General features: G+C 38.4%; 1 protein-coding gene across 18 annotated transcripts in view; it reads right to left on the reverse strand.

Annotated features, from left to right (window-relative positions):
* Window positions 1–14,274: 14,274 nt before the first annotated feature.
* LOC118972023 (uncharacterized) overlaps window positions 14,275–21,368 on the reverse strand; it is a 501,400-nt gene continuing 494,306 nt past the window's right edge. For all 18 annotated transcript variants that reach the window (XR_012123513.1, XR_012123511.1, XR_012123512.1 and 15 more), the window contains one exon: window positions 14,275–17,379. Coding sequence is in view for 1 of the 18 variants with exons in the window: in XM_073218065.1 (XP_073074166.1) it covers window positions 17,342–17,379 (38 nt within the window). In the remaining 17 variants the exon portion in view is untranslated. The remainder of the gene's footprint in view (window positions 17,380–21,368) is intronic.

Raw genomic sequence — 21,368 nt, forward strand, 5'->3', positions numbered from 1 at the left:
TTTGGTTACCATTCAGCATTTCATCCAGCAGCCCATGGGAGACCTCTGGCTGGATGCACAATGATGGTGACACAAGTTTGGATAACTGCAGTTTGATCCTACTATTTGCAGTGTAGTAAATCTGAGTGCACAGACAGAAATCCTCTGGGAGGGTTTTTTTTTCATGGAAGTGAGAAGCAACCATTGATATTTCATTAAGAAAAGTTTGTGGTGGGAGCTAAGTTAGGGAGAGAAACTACAAAGATGTCAAGATTCTCTTACAAATTAAGTTCCTGTCACTCTAAATCCATCCAGTTAGAAGTTGGAAACACAGGTTCTTAAATACAGTAAAATGCTAAATGATCTTTGATAAAATCCACTGGAAGTTAGAGCCATCTTGATGACTAAGTGTAACTTGCTGATTTTGTCAGTGAGTTGTCTGACCTAGAGGAGTAAATCTTTCTCAAGGTCACACAGCTATTCGGTAGCATCTGTGGTTCTGGAAGAACCCAGGTCTTCTAACTCCTTACCCAGTGATTTTTACACCATGCATCATTGATGGCTTCCCCGCAGCCCCCTCAGCTGAATACTTTTCTGGAGTCTGGGGAGATTTGGGGCAAGGCTGGACAGCAAGCATTGGCTAGAAAATATGCATGTACAACACAAAGACACACATATCAATGAACTCTTCAGGGATCATACTGTATCCAGGAGAACTTGATTTGACTCACAAATCAGGTCTGCAGGGATGTACGTGGTGCCTCATTTTAGACAAATTGAGGACTGGAAGTTGAAGTCAGAACCAGAAGCATCAGGAACCTATTTTGGATACTGAAGCAGGGTTCACTGGTCTCTGGACTTTAATGAGAAGAACATAGGTAGATATGGAGGTTAAATGGAATTTACTAGATTAAAAAAACAAGACCATAAATTGTCATCTGAAGCCAGATTTACAGGGAGCATCCAGATTCAGAAGTCGTGAAACACAATGAGAAAGAAAGTACAAGTGTTAATTATCCATGGAATTTAACACCTGCAGGATGAAAGGGCATCTGCAGCACCTTCTTACCTAGCTGCCCCTGCCTCAGGCATGTCCAGAGAGGTGTCTCCTCCACACTGTCAGATTGGCACGACCATTTGAGACATCTCTGCTTCAGCTCAGAGGAAATGCAAATCCTACTCTCTTCCACTCCGCTACACCTTGTGGCCTTCTCTCTTCATGACTATTTTAGCGTATTGGCCAGATGACATGGTAGAAACCAGAACTTCATTATTATTCATGACTTTATAAGGATTACTGTAAAAAGACAGCTGACTCAGCATTCTTATCTTTCTCAAATGAGCTCACATGAAGCCAGATTATTTTTCTCTTCTTTATGATCTGCTTTCTCCTATAAAAGTAAATTGAAGTAGTTTTAAATGTCCTATTTTTTATAGCCTCATTCAATGATACAGTTCTCCTCTCTCCCTTCCCCCAAAACACCATGAATTAACAGTTTAAAATCTTATATGTAATTGAGATCATGCCATTTTAAGATCATGGCTTCTATAAAACAAATTTCAGTCTAATTTTTGTGAACCTCATCCTTTAATTTTTTCCCTGAGATAGTGTATAAGTAGAGACCTTCTTTCATTGCCTAATTTGATTGTTGATTTGCTTATTTTTAAATCCAATGGGTAGAAAATTTCTGATGGGATATCAATTCCAGCTGTAAAAAGGACAGATATGTGTCCCAACTTCTCCCCTTCTGTGTGTCCACTTTTCCATCCAGCAATGTGACCTTTGGGATTCCCAATCCATTCTTGCCCAGGATCATGAGTGTTGACATGCAGCCTGAGTATTGCTAATGAACCCACTATTTTAGGACTGATTGACAGGAGGGTTCCTTACTGCAAGACTACTACCCCCCACAGAGCTATCTTGAGAAAGTGTACTGTGGGTCATAAGGAGGACAGGTCAAAGAAACATGGTTGCACAGGTCCCAAAACCTCTCATTATGAGAAAAGCAATTCAAAATCCCAGACTCTATTGATCACTGGCCAGAGCCATCATATTTTCAAGAAAGACCTTAACAGTACTCGGGTAGCTATGGTTACTATTAATTCATTGCACGGTGATTTCCACTTCTTGTTTATGCTCATTTTCTTCATTGCCTTATTATACTCAATTTCACCCTTTATTTCCCACATTGTTATTGTTAATAGAGTAATTGATGAGGTATGCTCTGTTAAAGTGATGTGCATTTTTTATAGTTGTCTTCTCTAGGCACTGTAAAAACCTTAAACAGCCTTGAAATTAAATGTAATATATTTGCATCTGTATAGTTTTTATTCTAGCATCTGGAAATCATTTAGCCAGTTATTTATTTGAAAACTGGTCTTAGAGCAATAAAAGACCATGGACTGAAGCTATGTCTATACTGAGCTACTGAATCAAACCCAGGGTAGAAACTGTGATTGAATCCAGCCAGGCTGTTGATCCAGTGAGGAAGGGCTGTTCCAGCACAAATTGGAACCTTCACTGATTCATGAAAGACAAGAACCACCATGTCCATCACCTGAATTTCAGTTCTAGCTCAAGCAGCATTACCATATAGACAGCAACCAATAAATTCTTTGCTGGTTTTCATGATTACACTTGAATCCCAGTCATCATGAAGATCCTTGGAGGGCATATTTCCTTCTATTTAGGGGAACAAAAATATGAACATGTTGAATTTACTATCAAAGGCATATGTGGTATGTTTTCTATAAAATTAATCTCCAGCGAATGAGGAAGGTAGTTGGATCATATGAGGTGGTAACTGAAAATTTGGGGAAAATGCAGAGAACACACGAGGCCAGAGTTTTTAAAGACAAGAAATGCCTAAGAAATAAATGAAAGAAGCTTTGAAGAAGTAGTCAGTCACATTTCAAAATAAAGTTATAAGGTCAAAGGTCTCTGAGCATCCTGCCTGGTACACACTAGTGTTCAATACAAGTCAGTTGCTTCCACCTCACCTCTGGACCCTTCTACCTTTCTCCTTCTTTCTTGCTTATATCTTTCCTTTCTTTTTAGTTTTAATTTGTTGAGGATAAGCTTATTTTCATAGTAAATTTTTATCATTAATGGAAAATGATTTGGTATACAAAAGTGTGGCTTGTTCTCTAGCTTTCAGAAATGCACTGGGTATGCGTGCCGAGGTGCATTTTGTAGACTGGAGCGATCCTTTAGGACCCCACCACACTCCAACAGACCCTTTATGAAAGACTGGGTACCATGACAGTTTCCACAATTAAAAAGGAGTCTGGAAATTGGGAAAGGTTTCAACGACAGGCTTATGGAAACCCTCGAAAGAATGAAACCAAAGAACTAGATGAGCCATTAATCCAGATGCTGTCTTCTTATAGCTGAAGAAACTGAGGTGACGAAAGGGGAACGTTTTTGCTACAGCTACTTTGTTATCCTTCCTGATTCCACGTCTCTAAAGCACACACAACTTAGGAGCTGACCCTCTAAGTAAATGCATGTTGTTCAGTTCTCAGTGTTGTACTTTCCCATAGGAGATGCTCCATCAAGTGTCAGCTCCCTGTGGTGGACAGACTCTAAGACGAGCCCTAATCATCTCCATCTCCTGGCATTCATGACCTGTGAAATCCCCTTCCTCCTTCAGTGTGTGCTGGACCTATGATCGCTCCTAATAGACAGAATTCAGTAAAGGTGATGAGATACATTTCCATTTATAGATTACATAATATTTTGACTCGTGTCTTGCCAGCAGACTTTTCCTTTCTGGTTTTGAGGAAGTAAGCTTCCAGGTTCTGAATGTGCCCCACCCCAGCCTTCCCCATCAACAGCCAGAAAGGAGCCCAAACTTGCCAATACCATAGAGCCTGGTAGTAGGTCCTGATCATTTTGAGCATTCCGATGAGACCCCAGTGCTGAGCTACGCCTAGACGGAAGTCTTGTGAAGACTCAAAGCGTTAGAGCAAGCAGCTAGTTAGACGTAAGCAGGAGAAAGGCACAAACCCATCACCAAGGAAGACCCCTCCCTGGCTGACCCTTAAACCTCCTTAGTTCCCAGTTCGAAAGTCAACGATGCCTAATTTAACAGGAGGCCCAGTCAAGGACGCTGAGACTGTCAAGAGGCCCAGGACCATAGGGGCTTCCCAGATCACAGGGCGTGAGCAAGGTCCAAAGATCTTGCCCAAAGTAACCGCACTTCATTAAAATATCATCTAAATCTAATTAGCATTGTGGTCTTGGCCCCCCTGTGGGCTTTGCTTAGGTACTCATGAGTAAGGTACCTGCACACAGAAAATGGTTATATAACCTACAGCCATCAATCAGCCTTTTAATCACATGATGCAAGACACAGGGCAGGACTTTCTGCCATCTTACGAAAAAATAAAAGCCAGCCTAACCCTAATAACAAGGCTGCTTCTGGTTTTTAGATGGTCTGCTCTTCTGCCTTGAGGGCGTATTTTTTGCTTTACCCCAATAAGCTCCTGCTGCTTTTTCTTGCTATCTGGTCTCTCAACTGAATTCTTCCCTTCAAGAAAACAAGAATCAGAGAAATACAAAGCATTCCACCAGTAACAAAAGCATCTTTTTGCCTCTATTTATAGCCCACTGGTTTTTAGAATAATAAATGTAAATTGTTTTGAGCCTGTAGAATAATAAATGTAAATTGTTTTAAGCTTAAAATTTTTGTGGGAATTTGTTACACAGCAATAGGTAACTAATACACACTTCCTTATCACCATCTGCCCCCAGTCTGTGAGATCAGTTTTGCTGCTGGAGTGCTATCAAGAAGGTTTTTCAATTTCAAATTTCAATTGCCCAAAGTAACCCCACCTCATTAAAATATCATCTACAATACAATTACAAATCTCCATCCTCTGCCACCTGGATCTCCAGATGACACATCCTTGCAATGCCACAGTCCACATTTCTTGTTTGGTTTGTTTGTTCCCCTGAACCCCAGCTCCCAAGCTGGATGGAGTCCTGGATTCCTTTCTCCTGCTTAAGAAGTGGGATTTTCACTGACTTTCTATGTTATTTGCTAGAATATAAACCCCAGATCTTGGACTTTATACAAAGAATGTTATTTAGATCTTCCCTGCTCACCTTATTTTGGATGCCTGTCCATATAATAATCCACTGGTGGTGACATTTCTAAATCCATATTCCCAGACTTTAGTTAGATTTTTTTCCAGTGTATCCAAACTCCTGGTCTGGTGCACACAGTTATATCATTGAATGAAAGTATTATCAATACCGTCTATGATATTACTTAATCAAAAGCTTGGAGGTAAAGCTAAAGCCAGACTTCAGATTTTCTTATCCTTTGTAAGTAACCTTTCTACAATCTTTTGCTGCTTTTCTCAAAAGCAAAATTATTACAGACTATCTGATTAAGATAAAATAAAGATGGAATTATAATTATGATAATTTTCAAGTATACTCACAAAGTTTGCCACTTTTTCATTTCCACTGGTAATGTAAGGAGAGGAAATGTACATAGGCTGTGTGCCACATACTAAAAAGTATTTATTATGGCAAGGTATTCCTGAGGATGGCTGTGAAAATTCTTCCTAAAGTAAATTCCCTCTTCCTGTGATACATTCAGTATTGTATGTGCAGGTAGAAAAATGACCTAAGACACCTTAAGCATAGAGCACACTGCTTCTTAACTAGTAGAAATTTAACAAGAAGTTTAAAGTGAAAAGGTATATCTAGACTTGAATTTTAAGATAAATGGGCCATTAATAGAAATGGAAACTTTGCAAATAAAATCCAAGAGATTGCACAGTTAATATTTAGGTATATAATATAATCTATTATTTGTAAAGTTGGAGAAACCCTACCTTAAAATGTCTTACTGAAATGGTCTGTGTTGATATATCTACCTAATTCAAACACAGGGTTACTTCCCCAAATAAGTTAACTATTTGAAAACATAATGTTAAGGAGTGAAAAGATCAGGGTAAAGTTATGTCTACTTCTTACTGGAAAATGATTAGTTTTGACAAGTCTGCCTCAGACAAGATCACAACCATTTTATAATAACCATACATATGTGTTTGGTTTGATTTCATTAACCATAATATGGTCCCTTTAGATGTTGGGCAACCTTACTGGCCATTTCTTAAGTCATCAGTGATATTAATAGGTCTTGTGCATTTAATAAGCATTAGGCATTATGATAATTGTTTTCCCTAAATTATCTTCTTTAATCCTTACAATACAATTATATAGGAATTATTATTATATCCATGTAACACATGAAAGAAACAAAAATCAGAGAGAATAAGAGACTTGGCCAAAGTCACATAGTTAATCAGGGATGGAGGATGGGCTACAAGGTAAGCAGTTTGATTCCAGAATATGTGCTCCTCACCAGGCAACACACAATTTCATAGCTATTCTGAATGTAGCCCACAGAAAAGTATTTCAGTCAGTTGATTGCAAAGTCGCTGTTAAATATTTATTGAGCACTTATGATCAAACCTTTGGAGAGTAAAATAATGAGCAAGAAGATATGGATCCTATTCTCAGGAGGATTAAAGTTTACTGTTGTAACTTGCTTAGAGCTTTATTAGTGATATTACCGAAAAGAATAAAAATCCCATGATTCCCTGAGAGTTGAGGTTCCCTTTCAAAATGAACTACTCTATAGTTCACTTAATGGGCACAGTCAGCAACCTGCACATATCTCCTTGCCACATAACAGTCCAGCACACACCAAAGTACTCCTGCTGAAATACCCATGATTCATCACGTGAGGGTTTTCTCAGGGTCTCACATGTGGAAAGGGTAGGCAGGAAATGCCAGGGAGTTCATACTCCCTGAAGATAAGCTCAGCCGGTGACTGATGGGATCAGAGGATAAATGCTCTACCCTCCTCACCCTTCAAATGGACAGTCTCTGAGGTATAATCTACAGTGTCTTCTTGAGTTCCCCAGCAAGACTGAGCCTCAATTGCCCAAAGTGATAACCTGCTTAATAATTTACAGTTATTGACAAGTGCCCTTTTCCTGCCTCACTTCCCAATCCTCTCTCAGCGCCTCCTGGAATCACCTACATAATAAACTACTCATGTTCAAATCTTTGATTCAGACTGTACTTCTGGGTGAACCCAACATCGGACAACTTGTGAAGTGATATGATTGCAGTAACATGGAAATTCGGTATCCTGTTCTGCTTATTAGTTCTTTCCTTGTTGAAAAATAGTGTTTTGCTCTAAGACTGACAGGTTTGAAAACTCCAGGTTTACGTGAAGTTTGTTGGATTATTTTATGATAAAGAAAGTGAAATACGATGGGGGATTCTTGATAGAAGAGAAGATTGAAATACCTTTGGTGTGTTTTTCAAGCCTCATAAACTTATTCTGAAGCAACCTCCAGTAGCTGTCAGAACTGAAGGCTCTGTGTCTTAACATTTCAAGCAGTGACTCCAACCTAAAAAGAATAAATTCTTTCCCAAATATTTTTTCAAAGGATACTTTCTAAGAGGAGTCAAGTAAGAAAAGAACATAATCAGGACAGTAGATCAAAGAGCACAGGAAGCCTGGTATAGTGCAAAGGTCCCAATGATGGAAGTCAACAATTGGATTCTACCTATTTTTTGTCTCTAAAAAGCTGTATCACTCAATGAAAACCATTTCTCATAGCCTCACTTTCCTGCAAAATGGTGTTTGATTATTTTTATTTATTTTTAAAATTATTTTTGTTTTTGAATGAAAGTATATACTAGCAGGTTAGGGGTGGCTTGGGGAATGGGGAGAGGGAGCTATAGATTATAAAATGGACAAGGAAACTTCTTGATTAGCTCATTTTGATTGTGGTGAAGGTTTCACCAGTGTATACATAAGACAAAACCATGAAATTGTGCATTTTAATGAACACAAAGCTATAAAAAGAAAAGTACATGCTTACTGGAAAATCTTCAATCAGCATATAAGGGTAAATTTCCCTTTCTTTTCATAGCCCAGTGTCCCCAAGTATAAACCCGGGCTAGAAGGCACAGCTAAGCTCCAGATTTACAAACAAAATTTCCTACTAAGCTCTTCCATTTGGATATCTCATAGACAATTCAGATGTAACATGTCTTGAACTAGTCTTAATATTTCCTTGGTCACGTATTTCTATAGTCTTCCTCACCTTTCTGTAAATGGCTCCACCAAACACTTCCTCAATTAAGAAACCTTTCTGTCATCTTTCAAAAATGCAAATCAAGTCACATCTCACCCTGGCTAAAATCCCATGAAAAGCTGCTCATTGTATTTTAAATAAAATCTACTTTTTCATCACATAGTTTGTAAGATTCTAGGTCAGCCATTCTCAAATAATGGTCTGCAGATCCCTGTAGGTCCCTGGCCCTCAGGGGTCAGTTTGGTCCAAGTTATCTTCATAATACTACTAAAATTTCATTGACCCTTTTCCCTCTAACATTTGCATGGATAGTGCAAACCCAATGTTAAGTAAAAATATTGGCATCTAGTAGGTGTTTCAAGTATGTGGCACCAGCCTATACTAGTAATCATTGCATTTTTCTGTGCCATATGTTAGCAGTTGAAAAAAAATGAAGAAAAACAATATCACATAAGCACATCCTTGATGAAGCATTTAAAAGTAAAGTGATTAATTTTGTTAAATCAGACTCTTGACCATGTCTCTTTTACTATTCTTGTAATGAGATGGTAGGTACATACAAAGTATGTATGCAATTGTTTCAGTTGCAAGCTGGGCTAACCACATTTTTCATGGAACACCATTTTTATTTGGAAGAATGACTAACAAACAAAGTATGTTTGTTCAGAATTGGATGAATTTGTCTCTTCAAGGAAAACAACTGTTATCAATGTTAAATTCAAACTTTCAAACAAACATTAAAATTTTGGAAAACTTTTATCTAGCAGTAAGCTTGACAGCTTCCCAAGACAAAATCTTTTTTATTGATATCAGTGGTGGTTTTAAAGAATGTGATTTTCTTTGATAATATATGGTGAAATATGTCAACACTTGGAAGATCTGCATTATTCAGTGAACCAGCATTTTCTCTAACGACCAATAAATAGTATAAAATATGCTGTGTAAAAGATCCATTTAAAGTACAAGGCAAGTCAATGTATTTAATGTAAAAGACTATGAAAAATTCATTGATAGGACCTCAGTTATTTCACTTTGCAACTAATCTTTAAGAAGGTATCACTTGTCGAGTTTTGGTGTGGTATAAAACAAGACTATCCATAATTTTGTGAAAATCTATTAAAATAGCTCTTCATTTTTCAACTATACAGATGTGTGGAACTGGATTTTCTTCCAGCTCATGCTTTAACCAAAACAACATATCTCAACAGTTTGAATGCATAACACATCTTTTATTTGCTCAACATTAAAGATATTTGTAAAAATATAGAATAGTGTCATTCTTCTCTTTATTTTTATTTTGTAAAGTTATTTTTATAAAATTAATATCTTAATGTTATTGAGTATATTATTCATGTTTACAAGACAACTTGTAAGTCTTTGAAAACACATATGAGATAAAGCATTAAAATTTTAATGAAAACTGGTAGCCCTATATGGGAGGCAACTTAGACAGAACTCCAGGATAGAGCTTTTCTATTGCTCAGCTATAAACAGTAGGACAGCACAGGACTAAGACAAAGAGACCCTCAGATGTCAAAAATCCAGAATAAAGGGACATTACAGACAAGCATCTGATGATAAAAACCCTTGGCCTTAGAGTTATATAGCTATTTTCACTCCCTGCTTTGAACCACTGACCATTTCTTGACTCTAGAAGAGCCACTAAACCTTTTTGGGTCTCACTATCACCACCAGCCCCTACTGTCTTGGATGTTCTGATCCCCAAAGCCATTTCTTATCCAAAGTTAATTATATTAATTTAATTATAATGAATCCTATGTTGAGGCTTTGCATAGGGCTGATCATAATCCCATTTTCAACTCATGGAAGCAGAGGGAACTGTGAATTATGCTGCAGAAATATATTCATCAGTTTTTATTGCCACTGCAACAAACTGCCACAAACTCATCACCTTAAAAAGCACAAATTCGTTATTTTATAGCTCTGGGAGTCAGAAATCTGAAATAAGTCTCACTGAGCTAAAAATCAAGGGCTTCCTTCTTTCTAGAAACACTAGAGAGAATTAATTTCCTTATTCAGCTTCTGGGAGTCCCCTGTATTCCTTGGCTCATGGCCCTTCTTCCACCTCCGAAGCCAGCAGCCTGGCATCTTCAACTCCTCGAACTCTCTCCTTCCTGCCCTCCTTTTCACTCATATGGACCTTTGTGCTCGCCCATGTCAAGTTTTCTTATTTGCAAAGTCCAAAGTAAGGTAAAATATTCACAGGTTCTGGATGTTAGGATATGGACATTTTCGGGAAGCCGTTATTCCACCTACCACACAATTTAAGTAAAGAATGTAGTTTCTGATGGTATGAAGGTAGAAAATTGAATGAAAGCTGTTTCCTCTGAAGAATTTTTTCCTAGCAGTTGATATGTAACAAACACCCCAAAACAACAACCATTTGCTTGGCATGTATACCTGCGGATATTACATATGTCTGCAAACTGAGCGGGACTTAGCAGAGACACGTGGTCTCTGCTCCACGCAGCGTCAACTGCAGCAGCTCAAGGGTAGCTTGAAGGATCTACCTTCAGCTCACTCACTGAGGCAGGCACCTCGGTTCTGGCTGCCAGCTGGGACTTGGGGCTGGCGGCCTCAATTTCTCTTCATGCCGGCCTCTCCGTGGGCTGTTTGGCATTTGTTCATGCAATGGTGGGTGAGTCTTAAGAGGCAGACACCCAAGAAAACCAGTCACAGGCTGTGTCATCATATGACCTAGACTCAGGAGTCACAAAGCTTTACTTCTGCCATAATCACAAGGCTGCGTTTATACAAGGACAGGGACATGGCCCCTGCACTTCTTTAAGAGGAATGTCAGAGTCACAGTGCATAAAAAACATGTGGAATGGGGATAGCATTGCAGTCACCTTTGGAGAATAACATTTACCATGAGATCTCTAGAATCTTAAACTTTTTTTGGTTACATAAAACCAATCCTTGAAAATTACACAGCCCATGAACAGTTTGAAGAGATACGCCTGGCCTAGACTTGAGCCAGCATGTTAGGTATGCCTTTGGAATAAAAAAAATGCCTCTTTTGTTATTACACTTGCCCAGTGGAAACTTAACAAATTCTCATACTAGTAATCAGAACTGACATCAAATATCCTCTGCTCAAAGGAAATCGTGTTTATATTTCCTTCTGTTTAACTATGTTGGCATTCTTTGCTTCCTGGTAATGTCTTACTATATAAAGGATAGGATAAATAAGTGCAGGGCTTTATGTACAACTCCAGACTCTAACATCACCGGTTGTGTCAAAACTCGTAAGTGGCCGATAAAAAAATTCAATCTGTCATCTAGATGTTTTGTCCATCTCCATGCCAAACATCTGGATATTGGGAATCATTTGGTGAGGGAAAGGAGTTTTATTTTCCACCTAGATGTGTAACCTTGGTTATGTGCTGCTATGGAATGGATTGTGAAGCTGGAGTAATTTGCAGGGCTTGGCAAACGCGTCTCCTTGTTTTAAAACTTGTTCTACTTGCTTACTTCTAGTTAGGAAGGTATTTATTCATAGTTAATCAACATTAAGTTATCTCATCTTTTAGTTTACCTTTAAGTATGTATTAGCAAAAGCAAGCAATTCTCTGCTCTCCTCCCTACCCCATAGATGATGGTATTGGATTGGGTAACTGTGATTTTTCTTTAAAGATTTTTCTTTAGCTATTCATTCATCTTACAGTCCTTCTTGATTTCCCTTCATCTTTCCTTCCTCCCTCTCTTCAGTGTATGTTTACTGAGCATTTACTAAGTGGGGTTTGGTGTGCCCATAACTAACGGGATGTATGAAACGGCACCTGTCCTTAGCTTTATGTTGTAGTGGAGAAATGGCGGCATGGAGGTGGATAGCGACAGTGTTCCAGAGGAATGTGGAGGAGAGTGGTTATTTCTCCTTACAATAGTAGATGAAGGTCAAGAAGGCTTCACCGATAAAGTGCTGTCTCAAATGGGCCTTGAGGGCTTAGTGGAATTGTGCTGGAAAAAAGGAGAATGGATGACATTTATTTCAGCCATTGGCCCAGGGCACAAGGGGGTTCAGTGCAGGGGGTGCAGGGAAAGCGCATGTCAGCTTAGCCAAACAGTAGAATGGGAATATCAGGCTATGGGGATGGATGATTCAGATCGAGACTACAAAGATAAGTTGAGGGAAAAAATGTGTTTTTTCTGTCAGCAACTGGTGCCCTCATTTTGAAGTAGAAGAGTGACACACTCAGCCCTGTGTTTCACGGAATTGTCTTTGGGGACAGTGTAAAAGGTTAATTGAGAAAAACAAAAGATTGAAAGCAGGGAGAAGGGCAGCTCAAATGCAGTTTCAGTAAGATTTGTGGGAAAGCATGACTTCTGCAGCATTTCAATTTAATTTCAAGTCAGTTAAAACATTGTCTCCATTTGTATAAACCATATTCAATGTGTGTCCATAAGTCCAAAGCAGAACAGTGCATTTGCTGCAGAAATTCTTACATTTGCAGTCAGGCACTATCCACCCCACCCCCATTCTTCAAGATGCAGCTTTTAAAGGCAGGTATTTCCCATGGGTTATTTTAAATCACATTATTATTGTGACATGTATGTATTTATGAAAACAGGCTCTACTTAAATTTTCTCAGGGATAGTTTCACTAGAGAGAATAAGGAGTCTGTTAATTCTAATTGGGAAGTATTTATAGGTTTGGCTGGTGAGACCTATTCAAACCAGGTAGACTTCCGACCATGCGCCATGGCAAGCGTGCATGTTAAATTCATTTGTAAAAGCAACATCCGGCTGATGTTTATTGAGTTCCAACTACATGCCAGGAACCAAAAATGCAATGTTGAGGGAAGACAGTATCTGCAGAGGCCCTGTGGTAAGAAAGGAAGCATCCTGGCTCGCCCAGGCTGTTACAGCAATACCGCAGACCGGGCAGCTGTAAACAACAGAGATTAATTTCTCATAGTTCCGAAAGTTGGGAAGTCCAAGATCAAGGGGCTGACAGTTTCAGTGTCTGGTAAGAGACTGTTTCCTTACTTAACATTTCCAAACTTTTGAAATATTACAATGGATACCGAAATATGTTTGGGAAGAAAGGAAGAGAGGAGGATAGAGAAAGAACAGAGGAACAAGAAAGAAAGGGAAAGGGAAAAGCAAATTCACTCAGAGAGTTAAAAATATAGAAGGACAGAAGACCAGACATATACCCTGTGATATTAGATTAAACTTGAAGGAATCAATATGAGTGTGTGCTGTTTATACCTATAGATATAAATGTGGTTATGCACACAAATACAGTGGCACATCTGTATATTTTTCCAACTCTGTCTGCTGTAGATGCCGAGGAGAAGTGGCATATCACAAGAGCTGCATCTCACTAAAAGAAACCAGGGCTCCTTTAAGAAAAGACTCATTTAAGAACTGTGAAAAATAGGCTTGACTCTTATTTTTGACACAGAAGTGAGGAAGTGCTCAAAGAATGGTGGAAATATATAAACACACACACACGCATGTACGCATGCACTGATACCACACAGAAGCCAATTTGAGGGCATAGCCATATCTTGGACAATTTGAGCATAAACATAAATAATGAGGCAAGTGCATTAAAGCCCATTGGTTAAAATATGAATCATGAGTCCATATACAATAACCAAATAAATTAATAAATGAATATGTTCATGGGAGAAGTGCAAAAGCCCTTTCTCACATCAGAATGCCAATTAGTCGATAGAGAAGGGATGGTGAAATTAGAAAATCTCCAACAATCGATGGTAAAACTAACGGGTAAAATTTAAGAGAAACCTGGATACTTTAACCAAATGATAAAGTTTAATATCAGCAGCAAGTCAACATCGTGCTCCTCGTGATGAGATGAACAGAACACAGCATCACTTCTGTGACGTTGCTGCATTACTGATACACAACCTGAATCTACTCATGAAGGGGTAATAGAAAATCCAAACTGAGGGATGTTCTGCAAAATAATTGGCTTTTACTCTTTAAAAATATCAAGGTCAAGAAGGACAGAAAGGACTGATGAACTTCTTGATCATAGGAAATACAGAGGCATTTAGGGATGAAGGGGAAAGGTCATGGTATCTTTAACTTATCCTCAAATGGTTTAGAAAAAAAAATACACATATGCATGTCATGAAAGTGAGAGAACATGGTAAAACACAGGGATTAAGTTTATTATAAATAATTGGTAAGTATGGGGAATCTGGGTATATAGAAAGTCCTATACACTATTCTTGCAACTTTTCTGTCATTTTGAAATTATATCAAAATAAAGCAATATTTTTTAAAGTTCCAGATGAAGAAACAAAATCACTCAAAGTGAAGACATTCTTTTCAGAAAAATCAGCAGCATGGTTTAGACTAAGAAGTGATATTCCAGATGTGTTAAGCAGTAAGTTCAGTGTCTGGCTGCAAAAATATTTAACTTCTTCTGTGTAATCGGCCCCAACTGAGGTTTAGACAAGTTGTTTTTACTAAGCATGCTGACATTTCCAAATGTAAGGATTTGTATTTTTGACAAAAACCAGCCTCATATATAATTTATTTTATTTATGAGGCTTGTTCAAGTATAGGTAGTCCTGTATATGAAACTTTTTCTGCTGGTAAACTCTGGCATTGTTTACCTTTAATCCAGGTTTTTCTGTCTCAGATCTTTCTTGAAATATTCCCTTTGGAAAAGCCATATTGTGTAGGGTAAAACTGCAATACTTTGAAACCTAACCACAGAAGGAGGTCAGCTGCATTTGGTCATTGGAAAAGGTACACGTCATTGTCAAAACGTTGAGACAAGTCACGCAATGCACCCACGACATTTTTCCTTAAGCTCCACAAATATCAGATTTAAGATACAGAGCTCCAAATTAGAATTTGACAGTGTCAAACATAAGTGACAAAAAGAAGAGAAATATATCAGGCCAAGGCAAACAGAAATGTATGGCTATGCATTTGAGCAGTGAAGATAAAAGCTGTGGAATGTCCAGCACATCGGCAGCTTTTCATCATTTAGAGGAATAAAAATCAACATGTGGTGGCATTGGACTGTCTTGATCCCTCCTATTAAAGACATCTCAAAAATGGTGTATTTTTGTTTCATCCTTTATTATTTTTGATCTCAGGGTATGGATTTTCACTGAAGCTTCATAGAATATTAGAAGTTTAATTTATAAGGAATAAAATTCCCAGAGTGTAGTAATATATTATTATATTTCCCAACTTAGACAATTTTTAGAGTTTTTAGCAATGTTCTGTGAAGTGATAATTCTTTATATGCTTGGTGCTTTGCTGTTTGCAGTGGTTTTTCAAATTTCAACTGTTACTGTGTCAAGCTTTTTTCTTTTTGCCAAGCACTGTGAGATGCATCATGTTGTACGTGATTGTGGCTTTGTTTTCTTTTTGAATGAATGTGGCACAGTTGATAGATCCATTCTGCTGGGGATGGACATTTGAGTGGTTTCTACTCTGAGGGTCCTTTGGTGAACATATGGATGCATTTCTTGGGTTAGTATAATCCTTGGGGTAGAATTGTTACATCATTGGATATACATGTTAATGTCAATTTTCCCAAAATGCTTGTACTGATTTACACTCAGTTGCAATGCATGAAATCCTCAGTTGCTTGACATCTCTTGCCATCACTTGGCACTGCTAGTTTTATGGAGCAGAAAGGAGTAGCTGGAAGGAGACAAATCTCCTGTTGAGATCACCGAAAACTTACATAAAATTTTTTTAAACTTATTTGTTTAAAGGCATCAGAGAGAGCTGCTGAATCAATGGGAAACAGAAGGGCTAAGATTCCAGAGAACAGAAAGAGGAAATGTGAGTTTATCATATATAGCTGCTTTGTTCTGAGGGGGATTTACAGATTCTTGGTATGGGCAACAATCTGAAGATCCCGAATCAGTCCTGAGAAGGCAACTGGGAAATTACAGACAAATGGGACTCTCTATAGTTCCATAAAGGTGAAAAGATAAAAATGGAGATTTTAAGAGCCTCCAACACATAGTGAGTTTTTCCCTCATTTGCTGAATTCTGAAGCTGTGTAAGATGGGAGATCAAGAAGCTAAGTTGGAAATACCTGAATAGTCAAGCATAATGTTCTTCATCCCCAAACTGTTGAAGATTAATGTGCAGAACACAGGCCCTGGGCCCTTGTGAGTGTCTTGGGTCTTAGTCACACGATCTGGAGAACCATGTACCTAGAACAGGGGAGAGCAGGAAGTAGACAGTCTTAACTTTCCCTCAACTGTGTTCTTGATTGGAGAAAGGCAGTAAGCCTCCACTTTATTTGACTAGTAAAGGATGTACGCATTCTAAAGAAGATAATCTCATATGAAATACCAAATATTTTTATGTGCAACTGCTCTGTAGAAATTCTTATCTATTTTGTCTATCTTTTTCTCAGTTTCCTTGAAAATATTAAAAATTATGTAATGTCTTTGTAACTCTAAGTCACCTGTTTTTATTGTTCAGTTTTCCTGATTTTCAGTCATGTTTTCCTCTCTTTGCAGACCTGGGTATTTTTTATTGAATATTGGACACAGAGCTTTGATCTCTTGAAATCTGCATTTTGTCATCTATTTTTTTTGAAGTTGTTAATTAAATCTATTTAAGGTCTGAAAACCCTAGTATCGAATTCACTTGTCTTTTGGTTTTTTTGCTGTTTATTGTTATACATAGTAATTTTGATGAATGTCAAGCATTGTCTATGGAAAGTATTTTAGATTTTAGATGATGTTATTCCTTCTGTGAGGATTCACCCTAGCCTGCAGCTGAATAAGGGGAGGTCACCTCCACCCAATGAGGGAATAGTGGAGTCAGCACTAGTTGGCAGGCTCTTTAAGTCTTGGTCTACTTTTCATCTCCAGTTCCTGGAGTGAAGCTGGCCAAGGGGCTCCACTGAAAGGCCGGAGTGTTTCTAGGACATCTTTTCCTTGGCAGTCCTGAATTCCAATTTTTGTTTACGCAGTGCTGTGAGATTGCCAAAATCTCTCTTCTCCTTTTCAGTTGCTTTTTGCTTAGCTTCTTAACCTCTGACACTACTCAAATAAAGAATTTGCAAATGTCTAATGTTGAATACAAAGAACATCAGGCTTACTTTATTTTCCATGATCTTATTCCCTCAAATACTTGATGCCTCACTGGACTGAACTCCAGTTTTTGTCTTCCAAGCCTGTGATACTTTCAAAAGCTCTGCTGGCCACTCTGCCTTTTGGCAGCTATCTTCTGTTTGACTTCATAATCTCATACTCCTATCAAAAATTAACAAATGACCTGAAAGGAAAAGAAGCACATATAAACTGAGGTTATCTTAACGATCATCATTTTTGCCCTAGAGCCTTAGCCCTCAAATCTTGGCTGCCTAAGCAATTTTCCAATGCCTTCCCACAGACTTTATTTATAAATATTCTATCTGACTTTTCCAGTTTTTCTGGTGCTATATTGATCTATCAATCATAGCCAGAAATCAAAGTTGCTTCACATTTGTACTTGATTAATCTCAGTAAGTTTCATTATCTCCATTTTACAAATGAGGTAAAAGATTTAATGAATATACATGGTCTGCCCAACGTTACATGGTTAGTAAATGGTAGACCTTGAGTTGTGAGTTCTCATTATACTATATCACAGTGAGCCCTATGCTTCTACTAAACTAATATCGGATCAGGTGGTGACTATATACTGCCTGTGAGGCTCATAAAAGAAAAGGATACCTCTCTACTACCACATGCCTATTTTTGATACTTACCAATGGAATACACACACACACACACACACACACACACACACACACACACCATACACATACAAATATAATTTTCGTTATTTCTTTTTTTTTTCTACTGGACCATGACCCTTCTGGTTTGAAAGTTAACTGAAGTAAATAATTATATTGCTAATATTCTCCATATATATCATAGGTTTGATCTTTATGTCAATTAAAATACCTTCAAAAACAACTCGTTTTAGAAATGTATATGTTTATATATATATATGTATAGAAATATATATATATTTCTCTATATGTATTGAAATATATATATTTCTCTATGTATAGAAATATATATATTTTTCTATATGTATAGAAATATACATATATATTTCTAAAAAATTTTAACATGTGATTTTAGCTAAGTTTTAAATAACATAATAAGAACTAATATTTATATTGATCACTTACTAGTTCCCTGATGTCTATATAAAAACATGTTCTGTGTAGGACATATATTATCATCCTCATTTTATAAAGGAGGAAGCCAACATTTAGGTATTTTTAAAACTTGCCTAAGAATGGTCATTGGGATGCAGTCCAGCCTGGGTCTGGAACACAGACTAACACAGCGCCCATGCGACCAACTACCATGTAGCATTATTGCCACACACATAGGGTAAACTACTTATATTTCTTTCTTTTTTAAAAGTTTATTGTCTACTGGTTCACTGTTATTAATGGAGAAGGAAAGCATTTATACAGCCAAGAGCTGTTGTGGTAGAGACACAAAAGTCCCAAAAACTTCCAATTTAGTTGATAAGAAAGAACATGAACATAAGCAATACCCCACTGCAAAATGTCATTAAGTGTTGAGTGCTGCAGATAAGAGATTTAGGAATTTAGACAGTGGAAGAGCTGTGAGCCTATTTCTGGCAATAACTGCACGGAGGAGGATGACTCTTGGAGCTCATCTTGAAGGTCAAGGCCCAGAGAATAGAAGAGAAGGGCAAAGCACCCCAGACAAAAGGACTGCAGAGGTGCACGTGTACATAGTGCTCCAGGTGCCACTGCATAGGCATCAATAGTCTCCTTTTTGACCTCCTCTAAATGAACATATTATCATAAAAATTTTATCCTCTATTATCTGTATATTTTAAAGAGAAAAACTAAGCACTGTAATTTGAATAGGGTAATCAGTTGCTTCCCAATATTGCCCCTTGCACTGGGCTTTATTATTTCTTATCTCTCTATTTGAGTCCTCCAGGGCTCTAATAAATGCCAGTTCCCTTTGAAATGGGTATGCTTCAAGATACTGTCATATATTAATGTCTTATTTTAAGCTGATTAATATATTCCCTTCATACTTTGTCTGAAATTATAGGTTATGTATTGGGTGCAGGAAGAAATGGGAAGGAATCATGTGAGAATGTACAAATGGACAGTGGCCAGACCACATAGACCTTTGACCTACCACCTCTGCACTAATCAGTCCAGAACATTAGGACTTGGGCAATGACTGCCAAGTTCTTTACTTGCTGCCCCCACTTCTAACTCAGGACCAGCCAGAGAAAGCTAAATATGCTTCCCAAACCTCAAAACAAACAAAAACTTCCCAAACCAATCACCTAAAATGCCTGCTTCTAGAGAACCCCCCTCCAGCTTCCCCGAGCCAACAGCCTCCAGTCGGGACAAACTAAAGTCTCCGCTTTTGCTTCATTGTAAACTCTTCCACTCCCCCAAAAGCCTTTGAGTCTCTACCAAACACAAGGGATGATGACCGACTCCCTAGCTATAGCACCATCTAAGTAAATAACCTCTGTTTGTTCATATTTGGGTGGTCTTTGTTCATATCCACACATGCTAGCACACGGCAAACAACATGTGTATTGAGACTTTCAGGTACTAACTACTCTGTGTTGCACTCGCCCTGTAGCAGCAATGATCAAAGAGCTAGAAAGAGTTCCTGCCCTCACGAGGAGTGGCAGGACCTCCCCCTCACCCCCACTCAAGAAAAAAATGATTAAATAAAACAAATGAATAAAAATCATGAGTACAGTGATCTGGGAAGTAATCTTCTGAAGTAAATGTTAAGCCAAAACTTGAAAACTCACCAAGAATAGAGCTTGTGGGGCTCAGAGGTGAGGATGAATGGGGAGGGGCCACAGGACCACGTGTGCAGGGCTCCAGGTGGGAGGGCATTCTGAAGCAGGTGTTATTCCATTTTACAGATGGGAAAAGTGAAGCTCAAAGAGATTGAGTTGTTCAGTTTCATAGCTTGTGACTGGCAGGGAGAAGTGTCCCATCTGGGTTTTTCCTGCAGTTCCTGCCTTCCGGGGCTCCTAGGACAGCTGGCCTGGGTATAGTTTACAATTCTTACTACTGAAGAGGCTTCTTAGAGGCCAAAAAGTTCGTAAACACTGGGAGCCCGAGGGGAGGGAAGGCAAGGGTTCTTAAAAGAGTAGAGGAAACAAAATGAAAGATGGATAAAAAGGGTGCCTTTGGCAAAAGCCACAGATGTCCCAATGTTGCCTTAGGGCAGCTTTGAATGAATGAGTAAGGAGAGAAAAAAGAAGTATTAGTAGCAGCCAGTGTCTGAACTTGCAAAGTAGCAAAGTGGACTAAGAATTTTTGGGTTTGACCAGTTGTAAAATATGAAAAAAATTTTTTTTTAAATGTGAGCATGAAGAAGTAGTGAATGATGTTTTAATAGACTAAATGTAATGGATTAAACCCAATGCCCATTTAGATCTACCCTTTCTGTTATCATTATTTAATGCAAACACAATTATTTTAATGAAATCTCACAAGTTCATTTTTGACTATTTTGACAAAGTTTCAGCAACTTGAGGCCAAAAAAAAAGTCTGAACTAGAACCCCAGTTGTTCCTGTTTTGTGGGGCTCAAGGGGTCCATACCCCTGCGGGTGCCCAGGGTTTCTAAGGAGCTCCAGGAAAAACCAAGATATTTTGAAAACAGGACGTTTGTTCCAAAGACACCTGCTAACTGGTCTTTTGGGGATATTGCTGCCATTACAAATATTTGAGGATATTAAAGTGCTGACAGGATCCATTAAGGGAGAAAACAAAATACTTCTTAGAAGGTTGGTGGGTTCCCTGGGAGGTGCAGCCTCCAGGCTTGCTCACTGTAGACAGCGCTTTCACTCTATGGAGGAAACTGACTAGTTTGAGTTTGCCTGAGTTTCTTTCTAGAACTTGAGTCCATATCATTTATTTAACTCTTCTCTTCTCCCTCTCCTCCACCTCAAGTAAAAGGAAAAGACATTCTATACAATGTCTCTTGCTTCTTTCACCTTGGTGTCATGTCTGTGACAAATCCATGCTCTGAGAATTTCTTTGTGACCCAGTAAGGACCTGCTGCTGCCTGCCTGTTCCCAAGCAGCCCTTACCATCAGCCTGATGCCATCACGTCCTTTTGAAACCTGAATCTCTAAAGCCTCCCTGGCTGAGAGCTCTAGAAACCACCACGAAGATAATTTCACTGTGTCCACACCATAGGGACCACAACAGTCATCAAAAAACGTCGCAATTGGC

This window comes from Manis javanica, chromosome 12 (genome assembly GCF_040802235.1).
Source record: "Manis javanica isolate MJ-LG chromosome 12, MJ_LKY, whole genome shotgun sequence".
Classification (NCBI taxonomy): domain Eukaryota; kingdom Metazoa; phylum Chordata; class Mammalia; order Pholidota; family Manidae; genus Manis; species Manis javanica.